This window comes from Hemitrygon akajei, chromosome 13 (assembly GCF_048418815.1).
Source record: "Hemitrygon akajei chromosome 13, sHemAka1.3, whole genome shotgun sequence".
Lineage (NCBI taxonomy): Eukaryota > Metazoa > Chordata > Chondrichthyes > Myliobatiformes > Dasyatidae > Hemitrygon > Hemitrygon akajei.
The window spans coordinates 8725233-8748861 of NC_133136.1; the positions used below are offsets into that span (position 1 = coordinate 8725233).

The following is a 23629-nucleotide window of genomic DNA, read 5'->3' on the forward strand; positions in this document are numbered from 1 at the left end:
CTGCCCTGTAGAGTTCATTTACCTTAAGCTCTATAATTAATTTTGGTTCATTGCACAACACCCAATCCAGAATAGCAGATTCTCCTAATGGGCTCAACCACAAGCTGCTCTAAAAAGCCATCTTCTTGGCATTCTAGAAATTCCCCCTCCTGGAATCTAGCAACAACCAACCTGATTTCCCCAATCTAACTGCATATAGAAATCGCCCGTGGCTATCGTAACATTTCCCTTTTGGTATGCATTTTCTATCTCACATTGTAATTTGTAGACCACATCTTACTACTGCTTGTATTTCTGTATATAACTCCTATCAGGGTCTTTTTACCCTTGCAGTTCCTTCGCTCTATGCACAATGATTCAACACCTTCTGACCTTTGGTCACTTCTTTCTAATCATTTGATTTCTTTTTTTACCGCCCCTCTGCCTCCTTGCCCATCCTTTCGAGACAATGTACAGTATATACCTGTACATTAAGCTCCCAGCTGTAATCTCTCAGCCATAATTCAGTGATGTCTACAACATCATGCCTGCCAGTCTGCAGCTATGCTACAAGTTCATCCACTTTTTGAGGTATGCTTCACGTATTCAGTCCTTTATTCACCTTTTCAATTTTGTTTGCCTTTTATGTTGCAACATCCCTTTACTGCAATTTTGTTCTATCAACAGCCTCTCTGCTCTACACATTACCTCTGGTTGTAAACCAGTTTCCTCATCTTCAGCACTATCATCCGCCTTTCCTACGATACTTCTTGCATTGAAATATGCACAGCTCAGGACTCTAATCGCTCCATGCTCAACCTTTCGATCCCTGACTTTGTCTGAGATCTTACCAACATCTGCCTCCACAACCTCTCCACTAACTGTTCTGGCACTCTGGTTCCCATACCCCTGCAACTCTAGTTTAAACCCCACCGTGCAGCATTAGCAAACTTCCCCACTAGGATATTATTCCCCCTCCAGTTCAAGTGCAAACTGTGCCTTCTGTACAGATCCCACCTTCCCAGGAAGAGAGCCTAGTGATCCAAAAGTCTTATGCCTTCCCTCCAACACTAACTCCTTAGCCAAGTATTAAACTGTATAATCTCCAGTAAGTTTGTCAAATGGGACCTGCATTTGCTGAATCTATGCTGCATTTGCTAAATGGATCTCTCAGGCAGATGCAGCATGGATTTAGCAAAGGCAGGTCCTGTTTGACAAGCGTACTGGAGTTCTTTGAGGATATAATGAGTGCAGTGGATAGAGGGAACAGGTGGATGTTTCATACTTGGATTTCCAGAAGGCATTTGATAAGGTGCCACATAAAAGACATATCCATAAGGTAAGGATGCATAGAGTTGGGGATGATGTATTAGCATGGATAGAGGATTGGTTAACTAATAGAAAGCAGAGAGTTGGGATACATGGGTATTACTCTGGTTGGCAATCAGTGGTGAGCGATGTGTTGCAGAGGTCGGTGCTGGGCCTACAACTGTTCATGATATTCATTAATGATCTGGAAGAGGGGACTGACTGTAGTGTTTCTAAGATGGCACTAAATTGAGTGGAAAAACAAATTGTGCAGAAGATATGGAGAGTCGGCAGAGAGATATAGATAGGTTAAGTGAGTGAGTAAGGGTCTGGTAGGTGGAATACAATGTTGGTAAATGCATGGTCATCCACTTTGGAAGGATAAATGGAAGAGCAGGTTATTATATAAATAGTAAGACATTGCAGCATGCTGCTGTGCAGAGGGACTTGGGAGAGCTTGTGTATGAATCACAAATGGTTGGTTTGCAGCTGCAGCTGGCTATCAAGAGGGCAAATGGGATGTTGGCCTTCATTGCTAGAGGGATTGAATTTAAGAGTAGGGAGGTTATGCTGCAATTGTACAGGGTACTGGTGAGGCTGCACCTGGAATACCTGTGTGCAGATCTGGTCTTCTTACTTGGGGAAGGATATACTGGGTTTGGAAATGGTACAGAGGAGATTCACCAGGTTGATTCCAGAGATGAGGCAGTTAGACTATGAGGAGAGATTGAATCACCTGGGACTATACTGTTATGATACGGCATCAATGAATATAGAATTAAGACAGGTTTTTTTTTATAAACAAATAAAACATTTATTAAACACTGCTCAATAAAAAAACAAAAGTAAACAAACGACTAACTTAACTGGAAGTTAACTGCTATATGGCAACTCGAACAGTTCTTAAAGTGATAAATGCAAAAGTCCAAATGATTTACACAGACTTTCCTGAAGTAACAAATTCCTCGACGATGTGACGTTACTGCTGATCCCAGCCGAAATATGCCTCGCCCGAAGGATTTACAATGAAGAAAATAAAAACGGCTTAAAGGCACTGACCTTTCCTTGGCGAATAACCCTGATCCAGCCCTTTTTGCTCTTAAAGCAGGGACTATCTCGGATGCAGGTTACTATCTCTTCCGAATGAGGATTCAATAAGGTCGATCCTGTATTACTGATGATGACACCAACTTTACTCGATCTTTTGGGTCTCCGTATTTCCATAAATCTTCACTCTCCAACTGGACTAAACTGGCAGCGTTTGGCGAGACTGCTGGCAATAACCTTTGTGACCTAAGGCAGAAAGTAAAACTACACTTTGAAACAAAACAGCATCATGAGACGAATACGCAGCATAACGGAGTCACTGACAAATTAAACCACAAACTGACCTGCGTCACTGCAGGGCTTTCCCCTTTTATACCTGTTGAAACAGGCCATCACATGACCTCTTACTGGTGGGAAATTACATCACTCCACCATCACAAGACCATTACATCATGCCCAGCAGAGACTCAATTACATCATGGTCCTGTGACAGTCACAAGATACCCACAGGGTATGTAACAATACTCACTGGAATTCAGAAGAATGAGAGGAGATCTTATAGAAACATATAAAATTATGGAAGTGATAGATAAAATAGATGTCATGGTCCGGTCCGTGAAATCCACATTCGGGTTCACGGTCCAGTCCATGTTCCTTATTCCAGGGTTTCTGGTTTTCCCCAGTTTCTGTTGAGTCAGCTGATTCTCATTTGGGCTGGCTTCATAAATAGCTTCAGGATTCAGCCTCTGGCTGCTGGATTGTTCCCATCCAAATCCCTTGTCTGAATTCCTTGTCTTTACCTTCCTGCCCGGAACCTCGCCTCTGCCTCTGCCTCTGCCTGGAGCCTCGCCCTGTTTGGAACTGGCTGTCTGTGTCCACACCTTCGCTAGGTAGGTCCGGCTGTTTTGCCACTACCTAGCGTTAGGAACTGTCTCGTCGTGTTCTGAGTAATGAGTCCCGGCCCTACGTCCTTACCCAAGGAGGAGTCCCGGCTCGGTGTTCAATGTTCCTGTTTCTCCCTCGACCTAGGCTCTGGGTTCTCGTCATGTCCATGTGCCTCGCCCAGCACAAGAGTACTTTGCCCAGCCTGGTGCTGGGGTTCCCTTGTCCAGGAGTCTCATGTTCAGTCCTGTTGCCTCTCCCTCGAACAAGGCTCTGTGTTTTCATCTTGTCCATGTGCCTCGCCCAGTCCAGGAATACCTTGCCCAGCCCAGTGCTGGGATTCCCTTTTCCTGTGCTGTGCTTCCCTTGTCCTGTCCAGGAGTCTCACATCCAGCCCTGTTCCTCTCCTCATCCTGTAGCCACATTTTGTCCTCGCCGGGTTCTGGAGTCCGAGCCCGAGTCAAGGCCCAGGTTCTGGGTCCTTGTCCAATCTCTGGCTCGGAGTCCAAGTCCAGGCTCCTAGTCCCCAGTTCCATGTCCTGGTCCCCTATCCTCGTCAAGTCCTAGCCCAGGCCCGGAATCCTTGTATTGTCCAGGGCCGGTGTCATGTCCAGTGTCCTTTCTTCCCCACTTTCCTTGCTTCCTTCTCACATCTAGTCCTGTTCCTGGTACTTCAGTGTCTGTGTCTTGCATTTGGGTCCATTTCCAACGCCCCCCTTATGACAACAGAGGCAAGAAAGTTGTTTCTACTGATAGATAGGTGAGACTAGAACTAGGGAACATATCCTCAAGGTTTGGGGCAGTAGATTTAGGATGGAGATGAGAAGGAACAGCTTTTCTCATTGGGTGCTGAAACTGTGGAATTCTCTGCCCAATAAAGCAGTGGAAGCTACCTCAATAAATATATTTAAGACAAGTTGGATTGATAGCAAATAGTAGGGGAATTAATGGTTATGGGGAAAAGGCAAGTAGGTGGAAATGAGTCCATGGCCAGATCTGCCATGATCTTATTGAATGGCAGAGCAGGCTCGATGGGCCGGATGGCCTGCTCCTGCTCCTATTAATTATGTTCTTGTGCTCCTAGTTCTGGCCCCACGAGCATGTGGCACGGGTAGCAACCCTGAGATCAGAACCTGGAGGTCCTGCCCTTAACACCTAATTTTCTGAACTCCCTATGCAGAGCCTCATCACTCATCCTACCCATGTCATTGGTACCTATATGGACCACGACTTCTGGCTGTTCACCCCCCCCCCCCACTTAAAAATGCTGGATATAGTGGATTCCAGTTATTCAGGACACAACAGGATCAGTACATTTTGGTCCATTGAAGTGAATACCCAATCAGCCATGGTTTCAATGAAATGGTTAAAAAATATAAAAAAGACAAACTGAGTAACAAATTATATATTTAAATGAAATATGGAATAAATTAGAATACTACCAATGCTATTACAGTGCCATAAAACTGTGTGTTAGCTCCTAATGATTATCGATGGAGGAATTAATCCACGTAGCATTCTTTTGACTATAAATAAACAAAATCAGCACTGACCCCAGTGCAGATCATGGCCTGCCTTCATGTAGTGTTCTTGACTTTTTCATCCTCAAGATCTCTATTTTCAGATGATTGCCGATACCTTCAAATTCTTCCGAGTTTTCTAACTTGTTCAAATAGGGAAATCATTTCATTTTCATTCTTGGACATTTCTAGCATCTCCAAGCCTGAAAAGTCTTACAGCTTATATGTCGCCAACTACTGGTGACAAAATCACTGCTTTTCAACACAAACACATGCAAATGATGCTGTCTAAAAACTGTTTGCTCTAAACACGGTTTGGTGTCTCATGGCCACACAAGTGCAGACAAGTGACGCTAGTTAGAAACTATTCAGCAACGGTCTCCCATCCCAATTAAGTGGCGCAGTGTCCCAAATAAACTAAGGAAAGATTAGTTTATGTTCTTTGAGTTGTCCCAAATAAGTGGCTGCACCAATTAACTGGAATCCACTGTATTACTTTCCATGCATACTGAATATATCTGATGGATATGACATGCCCTCTTCTCGTTAAAAACCTCGAAGTGGAAGTACACACACACTTCAAAGATTTAGGAATAGCTTTTACTCCTCCATCTTCACATTTCTGAACGGTCCATAAACACAATCTCATTTTTTTTTGCACTGTCTTTATTTTGTAATTTGTGTTTTGATACAGTACTGCTGCTGAAAAAATAACAAATTTCACGCCACAGAACACGAGATTCTGCGGGAGCTGTAAATCTTGAGTAACTCTCACAAAATGCTGGAGGAATTCAGCATCCGTGGAGAGGAATAAACAGTCAATGTGTTGGGTCTCGGCCCGAAACGTCGACACTTTATTCCCCTTCATAGATGCTGCCCGACCTGCTGAGTTCCTCCAGCATTTTATGGGTGTTACTCTGGATTGGCAGCATCTGCAGAATCTCTTGCGTTTATGACATACCTAATTCTGATTTTAAATGTGTTCCAGTCACTAAAATATTCTCATTCTTAAAATGCAACAACTTTTGCAAAAAAAAGTTTTGTAATCGTGCCGATATTTTCAGGCTTGCAGTAATATAACTTCGCTGAGATGAGAGTGAGTATGAGTCCTGAGACAGGGGAACGGAGAGCGCATGCGCAGTGTGACCTAACTGTAGCAATTGTTGCCGGCGGGAGTTTGGAGAAAGGCCGAGGGGCAACAAGAAGGAGTCCCGGATCCCGAGAGGCAAGAGCGGGCAGTAGGGCGTCCGGGAGCCGGAGACCCAAAGGCCAGGAGCCGAAAGGGCGAGAAGCGAGAAGCAGGGAACCGGGCACCGGATGGTGTGGAGGTCGCGGGCCGGGGAGCTGGGCCCAGAGGAACAGAAACAGCCATAAACTCTGACTGCATGTGTCGTTTAAACACCCCCCGTCAGCAGGCTGCACGATGTGTGTGCCGACAGGTATCGAGGCTATCACTTCGTTACTCTGTTTTTAAATGTGCACCAGCCCGTAGGTACCTTCCCCATCCCGGGGTAACTCAGACTGTGTGAAGTAACCAGATTCATTATTACTTGTAAAGTTTAATGGCGGTTGGTAGACATAAGGTGCATTTTTATACTTCCCTAGAATTTTATTCACATGCAACTTCCGTGTTAGCCTGGTGTCATCTACGAACTGACTTGCTGACTCTTGTTAAAGAGATTTACCCAATACCTTGAGATCAATTGTGGGTGTATTAAAATTCATACCCTTTTAAATTCGAATCATCCAATCAAATTGCAACTGCATGTTTGCTATTTAATTGGACGATACCTTGAACGAATGAGTTTTTATGTGTGAAAGGGACGGCGGTCAAAAACTTTCCGGAAGAGACGTGTTCGGTGTGCTTGAATGGTGCTCAGTAGGTGGCGCTAATGCACCTTGTCTACCGCTATTAAACTTCAGTAAGTGAGGTTCCCCTATGAGGAAATGATTCTGAAAATGCACTGCATTGGTAGAACAGGAAGCAGTTTTAAACTTTCTGTCAGAAACGAGCCACGCTCCCGAATAATGGCTTCAAGACAAATTCAAGGAAACAAAGTTTATTAACAGTTCTGCAGAGCTGGGTGCCTTCAGAGAAGGGAACCCTGAACCTTACAGGGCAGCAGGTTTTATCCTTCTTCCTTACCCCTCCCCTCCCTGACTCGGGAGGTACACAGTCTTAGATTCAGTGTTTTCCCATTCCATATTTGGAGTTGTTTTTTTACACATTTCTGTAAAACAATAGTCCATATCTCAGGACTTCAATGATTACAATCTTCGCATATCTGCTCTGTTTTCCACAAGCAGTTAATCTTGTCAGGCGCTTCTGCATTCCTGCTTATCAGACATAATTAAATCACATTTGTTTACTGACTTTAACCTCTTCCAAGCCCACGCACATCTTAATTTACTTCAACTCTCACACTTTCCAATCAAAAATCTTTCATGGAAGTCGAGTTAGGTATTACTTTACAGTGTTTTTCAGCTTAATTTCATTTCAGATTGGTAATTTCAGTTTTTCTTTTATTTACTGAACTTCATTAGTTGCCACCTTCATTCATCAGTTGCTATAACTCGCGTTGTATTCCTGCTGCTTATACACTCAGTTGGGATGGAGATGCATCTCTACCAAAGGAGGTGTAAGGCACTCATTCCCTTTGCTAGCCTGCAGGTCACCCTTGGGCAAGTGGTGAATGGTTATCTAAGCAGCTGGTGCATATCACAAGTCCTGGTTATGTGACCGCTGACACCAGGCAGACAATCTCTGAAGAGCATTGATAATGGCTGGGGTCACCCGTCATGTAAAAACACTGCCCAGAGGAAGGCAATGGCACACTACATTTGTAGAAAATTTTGCCAAGAGGAATCATGAGACCATGATCACTCGCATCACATGACACAGCATATATTGATGATGATGATACACTTAGTGTCCACTTTATTAGGTACCTCATTGGCTTCTGCTGCTGTAGCCCACCCACTTGAGGGTTCCACTTGACATTCCCATTCTGATATGTCTATCCATGGCCTTCTCCACTGTTGTGATGGGGCCACGCTTAGGTTGGAGGAACAACACCTTGTATTCCATTTGGTGGGTAACTGGTACTTAACCATAAAATAAATGTATGCTCAAAAAATTCCCAACTCCTATACACTCAGTGGCCACTTTATTAGGTACACCTGCTCATTAATACAACTATGATCAGCCAATCATGTGGCAGCAACTCAGTACATAAAATCATGCAGACATGGTGAAGAGGTTCAGCTGTTGCTCAGACCAGAAAGCAAAATGGGTGTGATTTAAGTAACCTTGACCATGGAATGATTCAAACACGAAATCTGCAGATGCTGGAAATTCAAGCAACACACACAAAAGTCCTGACGAAGGGTCTCGGCCCGAAACGTTGACTGTACTTCTTCCTATAGATGCTGCCCGGCCTGCTGCGTTCCACCGGCATTTTGTGTGTTCCGTAGAATGATTGTTGGTGCCAGACGAGGTGGTTTAAGTATCTCAGAAACCGCTGATCTCCTGTGATTTTCACACACAGCAGTCTCTTGAGTTTACAGAGAATGGTGCAAAAATATTAAAAAAATCATCCAGTGAGTGGCAGCATTCTGGGCAAAAATGATTTGTTAATGAGAGGTCAGAAGAAAATGACCAGACTGGTTCAAGCTGACAGGAAGGTGACAGTAACTCAAATAACCATCTGCTTCAATAGTGGTGTGCAGAAGAGCTTTTTAGAATGCAAAACATATTAAACCTCAAAGTGACAAATAAGAGAAACTCTGCAGATACTGGAAATCCAAGCAACACACAAGATGCTGGAGGAACTCAGCAGGTCAGGCAGCATCCATGGGAAAGACTAAACGGTCAGCGTTTCAGGCTGAGTTCCTTTATCAGGATGGAAAGGAAGTGGGCAGGAGCCAGAATAAGAAGGTGGGGGGAGGGGAAGGAGTACAAGCTGGCAGGTGGGGGGGGGGGGGGTGGGAATAAGGAGAATGAAGTGAGAAGCTAGGAGGTGATAGGCGGAAGTGGAAAGAGCTGAAGAAGAAGGCATCTGATAGGAGAGGAGCGTGGACTATGAGAGAAAGGGAAGGAGGAGGGGAACAAGAGGGAAACAATAGGCAGGTGAGGAGAGATTGCGTAAGAGGGAATAGGGAATGGACAAAAGAGAGAAGCGGAGAAATTACTGGAAGTTAGAGAAATCAATGTCCATGCCATCAGATTGGAGGGTACTCAGAAGGAATATTCCTCCAAACAGAGTGTGTCCTCATTGTGACCATCGTAATGGGTAGCCATTGGAAATCCTGTCTTTTGTGGCGGACAGAGTGAAGGTGCTTGATGAAGCCATCAACCCGTTAGTGTCCAAGGCAATATGTGAATGTCACAGATGAGGTTCTGTAACGAGGACCATGGCATGTTTTGCCTGTTTGACCATTTGTAGAGTGGTTATTAACTACATTTCCCTCTTTGTGGGAGCATTACTTCTGCTGACATCATAAGCCTGTCCTTTGGTTTAATTTATGCCGCGATACCATTTGGGTATTTTCCACTGAAAATGCTTTTTGACAAGATCACGTGGATTTGGGACCAGCACAGTGCCGTAGCGGTTAGAGTAACGCTATTACATTGCCGCCGACGCAGGTTCAATTCCACCACTGTCAGTGAAGAGTGTGAATGTTTTCCCTGTGACCGCATAGGTTTTCTCCAGGCGCTGTGGCTTCCTCCCACGTTCCAAACACGTACAAATTAGGACATAATTGGGTGGCGCGAGCTCGTTGGGCCAGAAGGGTCTGCTACCATGCTATATCACTAAGTATTGTGCTTTGTGACATCTTTGTTTTATTTTTGTGTGTCAAGGTGAGATATCGTTGCAAGATGTAATGACAAGGAACATCATGAACAATGGACTATCCTTCCATTCTTCTGACACGGCTCTGTCTGCATTGTTAACCAGCACTGCTCACCAGAGCAGCCGTCGTTCCTGTGGCTCCCGTGAATTTCCTGGCTCCGTTCTCTACAGAGGGAGAACTTACCAGTCAGCGTCTGAGGCTCTGGAAGCTTATATTGACAGTTTTGAAAAGAAGCTGTCCTCCCCAGCGGAACATGCGAACAAACTGCATTTGCGAAGCAGCTCCAAACTGTTGTCTACGTCTCCACACAATGGAAGAGAAGGTAAGAATGGTTTTTGCTCGTCCTGAACGGACCACATCAAATTGATAGGGTTGCTACGAAGGCAAGTGGTGTGTTGGCTTTCATTAATCGGGGATCGAGTACATGAGCAGCGAGGTAATGCTGCAGCTCTGTAATATCTGGTTAGCCCACACTTGGACTATTGTGCTCAGTTCTGGTCACCTCCTTATAGGAAGGATGTGGAAACTTTAGAGAAGGTGCGGAGGAGATTCACCAGGATGCTGTCTGGACTGGAGAGCATGTCTTATGAGGAAAGATTAAGTGAGCTAGGGCTTTTCTCTTTGGAGTGAAGAAGGATGAGAGGTGTTGATAGAGGAGTACAAGATGATGAGAGGCATAGATAGAGTGGTTAGCCAGAGACTTCTTTCCTAAGGCAGAAATGGCTAATATGAGGGGCATAACTTTAAGGTGATTGAAGAAAAATGTTAAAGATAGGTTCTTTACACAGAGTGGTGGATGCATGGAACCCCCATGTCAGAGGTAGAGGCAGATACATTAAGGACATTTAAGAGACTTCTAGGTGTATGGATGGAAGAAAATGGAGGACTACATGGAAGGGAAGGGTTAGGATGATCTTAGAGTAGGTTAAAGGTTCAGCACAACATTGTGGGCCGAAAGGCCTGTGCTGCACTGTTCTACCCTCTATCTTTAGTTAATTCTGTCTCTCCTATTATCCTTGTGTTTTCAAAATCAATTGAGAAGTGGATTGTTGCAAGGTTTTCACATAACTTGATGTAACACGAATAAGATAACACCATCAGTACCAGAAATAATTAGAAACACACTTACATTTCCAATATAAAAGGTGACTGCACACATATTTCTTAGGCTGTAATAACCTTGGAGTCTTGGCAGTATGTAAATACAAGCAACAGTCCTGTGCACAAATCTTATATCTGCTGTGGACTGAGAGTACGAAGGGGCAGGGAGAGGGGAATCATGGTTGGGAAAAGGGGAAGGGAGAGGGGAGGAAGCAGGAACCACCAGAGAGACATTCCGTAATGATCAATAAACCATTTGTTTGGAACCAAATGACCTTGCTTGATGTCTCAGGGCCGGTGTGTCCACCCCCTCCCGCAGCTCTCCACTCTCACCATTCCCAACACATTTTGCTTCCACCAGATTTGCAAACTCACCACTCCATGTTGACATCTTTGTATATAACAAGGGTGCCTAAGACTTTTGCATAATACAGTACTGTATTTTTCGGTTATTTTAACAAAAATGAAAGAACTTCAAGGAAAACGTCAACAGACCAACCAGGCTGTGGTTAGAATAGATCCTAAACTAGTTCCTTCTCTTAAAGTCAAAGTTCAAGTCAGTTTATTACTAAGGTACATATATGTCACCGTATACAATCCTGAGATTTATTTTCTTGTGGGCATTCACAGTAACTACAAATAAACATGATAGAATCAATGAAAAACCGCACATAATGAGATGCATAAAGGATGTATGCAGAATCAACAAACGGTCCAAATACAAAAAGAATGAGAACGAAAAAATAAATAACATCAAGAACATCAGATGAAGAATGCTGGAAAGTGGGTCCATAGGTTGTGGGAACAGTTCAGTGATGGGGTTATCGAGCCTGATGGATGAGGGGAGTTTGAGGTTTATGAAGAGTGGTTTAAAGTGTTTACAGTTCCTGGGCCTTGCTGACATACAGCATAGAGCACAGTCGGTTTCCTCTGGATGCTCCAGTTTTCTCCCACAGTCCGAAGACAGACCGGTTAACTGGTAGTTGTAAATTGTCCTGTGATTAGGCTAGGGTGAAATAGGCGATGCGGCTGGTTGGGTAGGAAAGGTCTATTCCTCGCTGTATCTCTAAATAATCTGTTGTCTTGCAGCAGAGTATAGAGCAAGATGTAACAAATGCTCTAAGTTACAATAAAACATATATAGTGTGAGAGAGGTGTAGAGAGGTAGTGTTTATGGACCGTTCCACGGCAGAGAGGAAGGAGCTATTACTAAAATTTTGAGTATAGGTGCACCACAATGCCTAATGTCCAAACCCGGGGACTAGAAACATTCTGTTCATTTTCCAATATGATAAATAAAATTTTAAAAAACCAGGACTTCAAGATGGCGCCGGTGAGCAACACAACAAGCGGTGACATCCTGAAGGCAGTTCATGAAACTATCTCTTTTACTTGTTTCAAATGTGATTCTGCTACTGAGCCGCGTTCGACTGGAACCTGTGATTTACATTTTGATGGAGTGTTTTTGGGCTGACTGAGCGATCTGGCATGTCGCAGTCTGTAGGCGTTGGGGTGGAGTGTGCGGCCTGGAGCCAGGTTTGAGCCCATGATCGACTCCCATCACTTCTCTCCAATGGAGGCATCGAGCAAGGTTGAAGTTGACGAGGCCGAGAGTGGAGGGCAGATGAGTGTTTGTTGCTGTCTGCCTGTATTTGATTGCTTGTCCTCTCCCTCTCACTAGCTGAGGGAAGTGCAGGAGTCTTGGGTTCCATGTTGCGAGGATTGATCAGCTGGGCTGTGGACTTGTTTTGAGGGACTTTGAGGTTCATGTTGCATGTGTTTCTGGATTCTGTTTGCTGTTTTTGAGCAGCGGGCCTGTGGCACGGTGCTGAATGGAACTATACTGAATACTGCTGGAGCCCCCGTTTGATATTTTACAGTCTCTATACAAAGTATTAACCACCCTACAACTCTCCCCCCCACCCCCCCCGAAGTATTGATGTTTTATTGTTTTACAACACTGAATCACAGTAGATTCAATCTGGCATTTTTGACTCTGATCAACAGAAAAAGACTCTTTTGTGCCAAAGTGAAATCAGATCTCTGCAAAAAGATCGTGCTTGCATCATAGACCGGGGTGCTCTCTACAGTTACCTGATGAGGTAACCGTAACCTTTGGCCAGGAACAGATGTTGTCAGGTGGTGCACAACCTTCATGGTGTTTCGACCCTAAACCATTACACTTTCCAGTCAGTGGATCAGCAGTGGTGTCTGTCTGCTCCTGACTTCCAGCTCAACTCCTCTCACCTACTCCATACCCAACAAGAGGCACTTTCTGCTTTCTCCCCCCATCTTGCCAGCTGCATGATTCTTGCTCTTTTCATCAAGGCCCAGCGCAGACAGCAACCTCCATGTCGAGGTACTTCAGGGCCTTCCTCTCGTGGGCCTCCTCCCATCCTTCCTCCCATGGTAGTGTGAGCTCCACCAGGATGATCTTCTTGTCTTCGGTGAACCACAGTACGATGTTTGGTTGAAGTGTGGTTTGCACCACCTCTGGGAACTGCAACTCCCTCCCTATATCGACCCTCATCTCCCATGATGTGGCGGTTTGCAGCAGATTGTATTTAGGACTCTTTGATATGACTGACGTGGCCCTCTCCTTGATGAAAATGACTGCCCTGTTTGTCTGTCTGCCAGCTGGTCTCTTTTCACACCTCTCCCGCTCCATTGTGTCAGCGAGGGACGGCAGGACCTTGTCGTGGTGCTACCTATACCGTCCTTGTGTTAAAGCCGTTTTGCATCCTGACAGTATGTGCTCCAGTGAGCCCCGCTGACCACCAGGCTTGTAGTTGGGGTCCTCTCTCAGCCCCCATGCACGCGGCTGTGATGGTGTCGGGAGAGTGTCATACACGGGCCGCAGGAGCAAAGGAATGCAGAAGAGCCCCATTCTCCAAAGCTCTGCCCAAGTGACCTTGTGCTTGGGAAGATCCGATTTCATCCGGGCGCCCTGTGACCTCGACTCCACCTTTTGCGCTCACAGTTCCGTATCTGTGCCTTGACTATGTCACGTCTGTCCCTTGCACTTGCTCTCCCCCATCATGGGAAGTGTGCAGAGCCGAGGCCTTGCCATCCCAGGCATGGATTGTTGATGATGTCTCCCATTTGCACAAGACAGGAGATGGATACAAGAAAATTTCCAAGTCACTAATATCCCTTGGAGTACAGTTAGGTCAATCATCAAGAAATGGAAAGAATATGGCACAGCTGTAAATCTGCCTGGAGCAGGCCCTCCTCAAAAACTGAGTGACTGCAAGAAGAGGACGAGTGAGGGAGGCCATCAAGAGACCTATGCCAACTCTGGAGGAGTTACAAGCTTCAGTGGCTGAGATGGGAGAGACTGCTCATACAGCAACTGTTGTCCGGGTGCTTCACCAGTCACAGCTTTATGGGAGAGGAGCAAAGAGAAAGACACTGTTGAAAGAAACTCACATGAACTATCGGCTAGCGTTTGACAGAAGCTTGTGGGAGACTCCGAAGTCAGCTGGAAGAAGGTTCTGTGGTCTGATGAAACCAAAATTGAGCCTTTGGCCATCAAAATAAATGCTATGTTTGGTGTAAACCAAACACCACACATCATCAAAAACTCACCATCCCTACTGTGAAGCACAGTGGTGGCTGTATCACACTGTGGAGATGCTTCACTGCAGCAGGCCCTGGAAGGCTTGTGAAGGTAGACGGTAAAATGGATGCAGCAAAATACAGGGAAATCCTGGAGGAAAACTTGATGCAGTCTTCAAGAGAACTGCAACTTGGGAAAAGATCTGTTTTCCAGCAAGACAATGACCCCAAGCATAAAGTCAAAGCTACACAGGAATGGCTTAAAACAAAATTAATGTCTTGGAGTGGCCAAGTCAGAGTCCGGATCTAATCTAGAATTTGTGGCTGGACTTGAAAGGGGCTATTCATTTAAGGTCCCCATGCAATTTGACAGAGTTTGAGCAGTTTTATAAAGAAGAATAGAGAAAAAAAATGCAGTGTCCAGATGTGCAAAGCTGATAGAGACCTATCCACACGGACTCAAGGCTGTAATTGCTGCCAAAGGTGCATCTGGTAAATACTAACTTGATGGGATTGAGTAATTATGCAATCAATTATTTTGTGTTTGATAATTGTAATGAATTTAGACCAATTTGTGGAAATCTGTTTTCACTTTGATACGAAAGGGTCTTTTCTGTTGATCGGTGTCAAAAAGCCAAATTAGTTCTACTGTAATTCAATGTGGTAAAACAATAAAACATGAAACTTCCAGTGGGTGTGAATACATTTTGTAGGCACCATATGTGCTGTTTGCACAATTTGTTCTTTTTTTGTGCCTTGAGTGTTTGATGTTTTCTTGAACCGTTCCATGGTGTTTCTTTGTTTTGTGGCTGCCTATGGGAGGACGAATCTCAGAGTTGTATTCTACATATGTGCTTTGAATCTTTGAAATGAAGAAGTGACCTGTTACTTACAGGTGATGAAAGCCCTTCAGTCACTCAGATATATTAGTGTGTAAAGGGACAGAATTAATCATAGGTTAAGGGTGAAAGGTGAAATATTTAAGGGGAACCCGAGGAAGAACTTCGCAACTCAAAGTGTGGAACGAGCTGCTAGCAGAAGTGATGGATTCGGGTTTGATTTCACCATTTAAGAGAAATTTGGATGGAAAGCGAATGGAGAGTTGTAATCAAAGTGCGGGTCGATGGGACTAGGCAGAAAAACAGTTTGGCACAGAGTAATGGGCTGATGGGCCTGTTCCTGTGCTGCACTGTTCTATGACTAAAGCTGCCCTTTCTACTGTTCTCTCTACTTAAACTGCTTGGTGCAGTATGCAAGCTTCAATGTTTTCTAAAGAGTGGTCGCCTCCTCACAGACAAATGAAACAACATAGAACATTACAGCACAGTACAGGCCCTTCGGCCTATGATTTTTTGTCAACTTTATAACCTAATGTAACATCTTCCCTCCTACATAACCCTCCAACTTTGCGCCTTTCTAAGAGTCCCTAATGTATCTGCCTCTACCACCACCCCTGGCAGGGTGCTCCATACACCCACCACTCTCTGTGTAAAGAAATTATCTCTGATATTCCCCTGTACTTCCCTCCAGTCATCTTAAAATTATGTCCCCTTGTGTTAGCCATTTCCACCCCAAAGAAATGTTTTTGACCGTCCACTCGATCTATGCCTCTTATGAACTTGGAGATGTCTATCAAGTCTGAAAGGCTGAGTTAAGCGTCACTGAGTGACACAGGAAGGGAAACGGACCTTTGGTCATACAGATCATCAGTCAGACTGTTGGCACGAATCCTGAGCAACACACACACACACACACACACACACACACACACACACACACACACACACACACACACACACACACACACACACACACACACACACACACACACACAAAATACTGGAGGAGTTCAGCAGGTCAGGCAGCATCAATGAAAATAAACAAACTGACGAAGTTTCAGGCTGAAACCCTTCATCAGGACAGGAAAGGAAGGGGGGAGATGCCAGATTAGAAAGGTTGGAGGTAGGGCAAGGATACAAGCTTGAAGGTGATAGGTAAAGCCAGGTGTGGGGAAAGGTAACGGGCTGGAGAAGAAGGAATCCCAGAGGTGAGGAAGTGGACCATGGGAGAAAGGGAAGGAGGAGGGGCACTAGGGCGAGGTGATAGGCAGTTGAGAAGAAGAGGTGAGAGGCCAGAGTGGGGAATCAAAGCAGAGAGGCAAAGGATGGTGGGGGGGGGGAAGAGAAAAAAAATGGCAGGAAGGAGAAATCGATGTTCATGCCATCAGGTTCCCTTGAGACTGTTGCTCCTCCTTGCTGAGAGTGACCTCATCATGGCAGAAGAGATGCCAGGGACCAACATATTTGCACTAATTTTGCCCTCACACGGGGTGATAGAGAGAGGAGGAGGCAGAGGGACTGAGAGAGACACAGCATGGAAGCACACAATTCCCAGCGTCTGCTGAATCTTTTGTGTTTATGATTTATTTTTGTTATTTGTAGCCTGGGAGTCAAATGCAATTATTGTTAACTAACTGTGTTGTCTTGCAGCTTTCATACAGCAGCATTCCTTCAAAGACTCGGATTTTCCGGCTCGCCCTTTGGGAAGGCAGATGGGTACTGATCCAGACCTCATCAGCCTCACCACCGATGATCTTTTGCATCTTCCGGCGGATGGCTCTCTACCTCTGACTCGAACCTCCGTGCTGAAATGCTTGTTGAAGGGCAACCAGCATTGGGGATCCCATTTGAAACAGGACCCCTCGTACCCCTCTGCAAAGCCGTTTCCGGAACGTTCTGAGACCCGACCTCGCAGGCAGGATGACGACTTTGCACTGTTTTCTGGGAGGGCTGGTGACGAGCTATCGAACTGGAATGCTCATCTCAAACCTCTCCAACTTGTATGTCCAAAGAGAGGGCCAAGCAAGGCAGATGAGTGGATGGCCTCCTTCATTCCAGGAGCCTCTTCTGTGGAAGATTGTGGATTTAGAGACCGTAAGTTTAACACTCTGTCCAGGCAGAGTTATCCAAGGTGGCTGACCAGCCAGAAATCTGAGCTGGGCGTCTCTGGGATAACTAGCGTGCCAGAGCTGAGGTATCCGGGCTGGCTTCAGGACTGTGATCTGGGCTCCGATTTAAGTGGGCTCGATCCTCTGAATGGAAGGCTGTATCCACGGGGAATTCCGTGCGGGACTGACCTCGCAGATCACAAATTACGCTCCAGTGCTGATAAAGGAACGCCGGAGCACAAACATTTCGGCCATTACTCGCGTAGTGAGGATGAACCATTCCGTGTCCACACAGACCCAGGGACGTGTGCCTATTGGCAAAGGACACCAGGACACCACGGTTGTACTGAAGAGTCAGAGGATTCTTGCTGCGCTAAACCTTTCAGAGGTATAGTAATCTGCAAGGTGGGGGTGTAGTGGTTAGTTCAGTGCTATTACAGCTTGCACCGTTGGAGTTGGAAGTTCAATTCTGGTGTCCACTTTTAGCAAGTTTGTGCATTCCTTCCCGTTTCCTCCAGGTTCCTGCATTTCCTCCAGGTGCTCCGGTTTCCTCCCACTAACATATAGGTTAGTAGGTTAATTGGTTATTGCAAACTGTCCTGTGTTTAGGCCACGGTTAAATCGGTGGGCTGCTGTGTGGAGCTGTTTGGAGGGCCGGAAGGGCCTGTTCCATACGACATCTCTAAATAAACAAATAAAGCCATCTAGACGTACAACCAAACACGTCTGCGCTGACAGACAGACAGACGTACTTTATTGATCCTGAGGGAAATTGGGTTTCGTTGCAGCTGCACCAACCAAGAATAGTGAAGAAATATAGCAATATAAAACCATAAATAATTAAATAATAATGTTAATCATGCCAAGTGGAAATGCTGGTAGTGATGCCTGTCTACACTAATCCCAGACACAAAAGATGTGGCAGATGGTGGCATTTAGTAACACGCACGCACGCACACACACACACACACACCTGGAGGAATTGAGTGAGTCAGGTAACGTCTACAGTACGTCTGCTGCCACACTCGGGTTGGAGGAGCAACATCTTATATTCCTTCTGGGCAGCCTCCGCCCTAAGGGCGTGAATATTGTTCACTCTTAACTTCCAGTAATTTTTCCCTTTCCCCCTTCTCTCTCTTTTTCCATTCCCCGTTCTGGTTACCCTCTCCCCCTTCTCACCTGCTCATGTCCCTTTGGTGCCCCTCCTTTTTCCTTTTCTTTCATGATTCACTGTCCTCTCCTAACAGACTCCTTCTAGACCCTTTTACCTCTTTCACCTATCCACTCCCAGCTTTTTATTTCATCCCTCCTCCCCTACCCACCTTCCACTTCACCTGATCTCACCAATCACCTTCCAGCCTGTACTCCTCCCTCCCCTACCCACCTTCCACCTCACCTGCTCTCACCAATCACCTTCCAGCCTGTACTCCTCCCTCCCCTACCCACCTTCCATCTCACCAATCACCTTCCAGCCTGTATTCCTCCCTCCCCTACTCAGCTTCCATCTCACCAATCACCTTCCAGCCTGTACTCCTCCCTCCCCTACCCACCTTCCACCTCACCTGCTCTCACCAATCACCTTCCAGCCTGTACTCCTCCCTGCCCTACCCACCTTCCACCTCACCTGATCTCACCAATCACCTTCCAGCCTGTACTCCTCCCTGCCCTACCCACCTTCCACCTCACCTGATCTCACCAATCACCTTCCAGCCTGTACTCCTCCCTCCCCTACTCAGCTTCCATCTCACCAATCACCTTCCAGCCTGTACTCCTCCCTCCCCTACCCACCTTCCATCTCACCAATCACCTTCCAGCCTGTATTCCTCCCTCCCCTACTCAGCTTCCATCTCACCAATCACCTTCCAGCCTGTACTCCTCCCTCCCCTACCCACCTTCCACCTCACCTGCTCTCACCAATCACCTTCCAGCCTGTACTCCTCCCTGCCTTACCCACCTTTCACCTCACCTGATCTCACCAATCACCTTCCAGCCTGTACTCCTCCCTCCCCTACCCACCTTCCACCTCACCTCATCTCACCGATCACCTTCCGGCCCTTCGAGCTACAACCCTGCTTAACCCTAACTAATCACAGCCTAATATACAATGACCCGGTATGTCTTTGGACTGTGGGAGGAAACGCACACATTCCATGGGAAGAATGTACAGAGATTTCCTATAGAACGGTGCTAGAATTGAACCCTGAGCTCTTATTAGCGTGTGCCAACCATTACGCTACATGGCGCCCAGTGTATGATACATTATTCCCATTTTCCAGCATTTATCCCGTATCCCTCTATTCCTTTCCTAGCTCTGTACCTGTGTACATGTTGTGATTGTGCCATCTCTGCCACTTTCAGTGGCAACTCGTTCTATTGACCCATCAGTGCTTGCAAGAAAAGCCTGCCCCTCAGATTTCTTTTAACTTCTCCCCCACTCACTTCAAACCTATCTCCTCTAGTTTCAGAATCCCCAACCTTGAACAAAGACAAACTGGGCCTGTGTTCTATAAGTGAACTTTTAACCGGAGTGACACCAATGTAAATAGAGCGAATACTTTGGTGAGATTATCATGTCCCTTTGGCAGTAAATGGCAATTGAATTATTTTTGCATTATGTTTGATCAGTGGATGGAATAATCATATTATTTTGTCAGTTAATTAATGGGGCATCTTTAATCAGATATATTTTCCATAACATGTCCGTAGAAGTTTGTTGAAGTTTTAGATGTCGTGCTGAATCTTTGCCAACATCGAAGAAAGTAGAGGCGCTGCCATGCATTCTTCATAATAAGTTACGTGCTGGACCCAGGACAGTATTCTCTGAAACGTACATAGACTAGTACAGCACAGGAAAGGCCCTTCAGCCCACAGTGTTGTGCTGAACATAACAGTGACTGCACCTGAGATTATGATATCCCTTTGGCAGTAGATGGCAATTTAATTATTCATGCTTTGTTTGCTGAGTAAAGAGGATAATCTCATTACTTTATATGTTAATTATCTTGGCACGTTCAATCAAATTCCACATTAATTAACATAAAATAATTCTTGTAGTTCAGACTCTGATGTGTCTTTTTAATGGGCTCCAATTTATTTCTCATTTATGACTTATCAACAATTGTTCATCAGTACTTTCAAATTTCAAAGTAAGTTTATTGTTAAAGTACATATATGTCACCGTATACTACTCTGACATTCATTTTCTTGCGGGCATCCACAGTAAGTATGAAGAAATACAATTGAATCAATGATGAACTAAACTCAAAGACAGTCAAACCAACCAAATGTCTATAAAAAGACAAACCGCAAATACAAAAGCAAAGCAAATAACAAATTATACTGAGAACATGAGATGAAGAATCCGTTAAAGTGAGTCTGTAGGTTGTGGAATCAGATCACCGTTGAGATGAGTGAAGTTATCCCTCCTGGTTCAGAATCCTGATGGCTGAGGGGTAATAACTGTTCCTGAACCTGGTGCTGTGGGTCCTGAGGCTCCTGTGCCTCCTTCCTGATGACAGTATTGAGAAGAGAGAATGGTCTGGATGATGGAGGTCCTTGATGGATGCCGTTTTCCTGCGACACACTCTGTACAGATGTGCTCAACAGCGAGGAGGGTTCTACCTGTGATGTGCTGGGCTGTATTCACTACAATTTGTAGGCTTTTCTGTTCAAGGTCATTGGTGTTTTCATACCAGTCAGCCAGTCAAAACACTCTCCACCACATATCTATAGACATTGCTTTAGACACGCTGAAGCTTTGCAAACTTCTAAGAAAGTAGAGGTGCTGCCACGCTTTCTTCATAATTGCCCTTGCATGTTGACCTTTGACCCTCTGAAGTGTACAGCGCAGGAACAGGCCCTTCGGTCCGCAACGTTGTGCTGGATAACAAGCCACTGCGCGTGTGAGATTTCAATATCCCTTTGGCAGTAGCTGGAAATTCAATTATTTATTTGCATTTGCTGAGTAAATGGGGATAATCACATTATTCTGTATGTTAATGAACTTGGCATCTTTAATCAATTTCCAAGTTAATTAACATAAAAATAATTTCTGTAGTTCAGACTCTGAAGTACCTTTTTAATGGGCTCCAATTTATTTCTCATTTACGAACTTATCAACAATTGTTCATCAGTACTTTCAAAGTTCAAACTAAATTTATTGTCAAAGAAATCATATGTCATAGTACTTGGAGACTAACAATAAAATAACTCAAAAGTCTCCATGGTGGCTGTGAAGGGAAATCTTCACTGACAAATCTATTGGAATTCTTTCAGGAAGTAACAAGCAGGGTGGACAAAGGAGAGGCAGTGGATGTCATTTACTTGGATTTTCAGAAGGCGTTGGTAAGGTGCCACATATGAGGTTGCCTAGCAAGGCAAAATCGTATGGCATCACAGGAAAGATACTGGCATGGATAGCGGGATGGCTGACAGGCAGGAGGTAGTGAGTGGGAATAAAGGGAGCCTTCTCTGGTTGGCTGCCAGTGACTGGTGGTGTTCCTCGGGGGTCAGTATTGGCACCGCTACTTTTCACTTTGTTTGTCAATGATTTGGTAATGAAATTGATGGCTTTTTGGCACAGTTTGCGGATGATATGAAGATGGGTGGAGGGGTAAGTAGTGCTGAGGAAGCAATGCGAAGTGAGTCCACGTTGTGGAATCAGTTCATTGTGTGGTGAGTGAAGTTATCCACACTGGTTCAGGGGCCTTCTGGTTGAGTGGTAATAACTGTTCCTGAACCTGGTGGTGTGGGACCCGAGGTTCCTGTACCTCTTTTCCGATGGCAGCAGTGAGAAAGGAACGTGACTTGGGTGGTGGGGATCATTGATGGTGGATGCCGCTTTCTTGAGGCAGTGCTCCCTGTGAATGTGCTCAATGATGGGAAGGGCTTTACCCGTGGTGGATCCACAACATTTTGTAGGGTTTTCATTTCCTAGTCATTAGTGTTTCCATACCAGGCTGTGATGCAAACAGTCAATGTACTCTCCACTGTGCATTTATAGAGGGTTGTCAAAGTTTTGGATAACATGGTGAATCTGCAAACTTCTAAGAGAATAACGACGCTGCCATGCCTTCTTTGTAGTGGCAAATATGTGTTAAGATCTTCAGTGAAGTGCCTCTAACTTTATAAATTTGCTCTGCATTCACACCAACTGTTTTACCTTGTGTTTATTCCATCAAAGCACTGCAGTTACTAATAAAGCAAAAAAGCCTCTAGCTTGAATATGTAACTTGTCACCTGAAGATATTAAAATGAGTACCTGTCAGTATGTTTCTTTTTATCAGCTCTATAAAACCCTGATTAGACCACACTTGGAATGTTGTGTTCTGTTGCAGTCGCCGCTTTATAGGAAGGATGTGGAAGCATTACAGAGGGTGCAGAGGAGACTTAGCAGGATGCTGCCTTGATTATGAGGATAGGTTGAACAAGCTAGGAATGAAGAGGGATGCCAGGTGTCCAAATGATAAGAGGCTTAGAGTGGAGAGCCAGAGACTCCCTCCCCCCCCCAAACATTCTGGATTTTTGGTAGTCAAGTTGTACAAGGGGACATGATTCTATGGTGATTGGATGAAATATGGGTGGGGGGGTGTTCTCGGGGGTAGGTTTATTACGCAGAGTGTCGAGTGTGTGGAACGCCCTGCCAGGGATGATGGTAGAAGTAGGAGCGTATAAGGAACTCTTAGGTAAGCACATAGATGATGTTACAGTGAAGGATTATGTGGGAGGTTAGATTTACCTTGGAATGTGTTAAAAATTCGGCACAACGTCTTGTGCTATAATGTTCAATGTTCAAGATTGACAGGTTTAATAGTGAATGATATTGATTAATTTTAAATCAGGAAGTCAGAGGTCTGTGCTGAATTGTTGGGTTGCTAAGTGGCATTCAGCTGAGGCACTGCAGTTGTTCTGGAAAAACTTGGGAAAGTTAAAAAACTATGGGCTAGAATTCCTCAGTTCAGAAAGTGTTGCTGGAATGTATACCTTAATAATGAGAATCAATACAGACATAATGTTCTGAAATATGGTTTGCAGCAGTAGTACAGTGCAATACATAAAAATGCTATAAATTATAATATGAAATATATAAAAATTAGATAAGTAGTTTAAAAAAACAAATGCATCACAAGCACATATCATTAGCTAAGCAGCGTTCACAACAAAAAAAGGCAAATTAACCATTAGTTATTTATTGCTACAGCAACCTCCGATCACAGGAAAATTTACAATGACCAATTAACCAACCTACCACAATCTTTGGACTGTGGGAGGAAACTAGACCACCTGGAGGAAACCCATGTGGTCGTGGAGAGAAGATACAAACTCCTTACAGGCAGTGGTGGGAATTGAACCCAGGTTGCTGGTCCTGTAAACCATTGTGCGAATCACTATGCCACTGTGCCACCTTGGTACAAGGCGTTTACAAAAATGACGT

General features: G+C 44.9%; 1 protein-coding gene across 1 annotated transcript in view; it reads left to right on the top strand.

Moving 5' to 3' along the window:
• The first annotated feature begins 5877 nt into the window (after positions 1-5877).
• c13h18orf54 (chromosome 13 C18orf54 homolog) overlaps positions 5878-23629 on the top strand; it is a 54624-nt gene continuing 36872 nt past the window's right edge. Inside the window, exons 1-3 of the mRNA XM_073064103.1 lie at positions 5878-6175; positions 9598-9912; positions 16739-17584. Of these exons, the coding sequence (XP_072920204.1) occupies positions 6160-6175; positions 9598-9912; positions 16739-17584 (1177 nt within the window). The 5' untranslated portion in view covers positions 5878-6159. The remainder of the gene's footprint in view (positions 6176-9597; positions 9913-16738; positions 17585-23629) is intronic.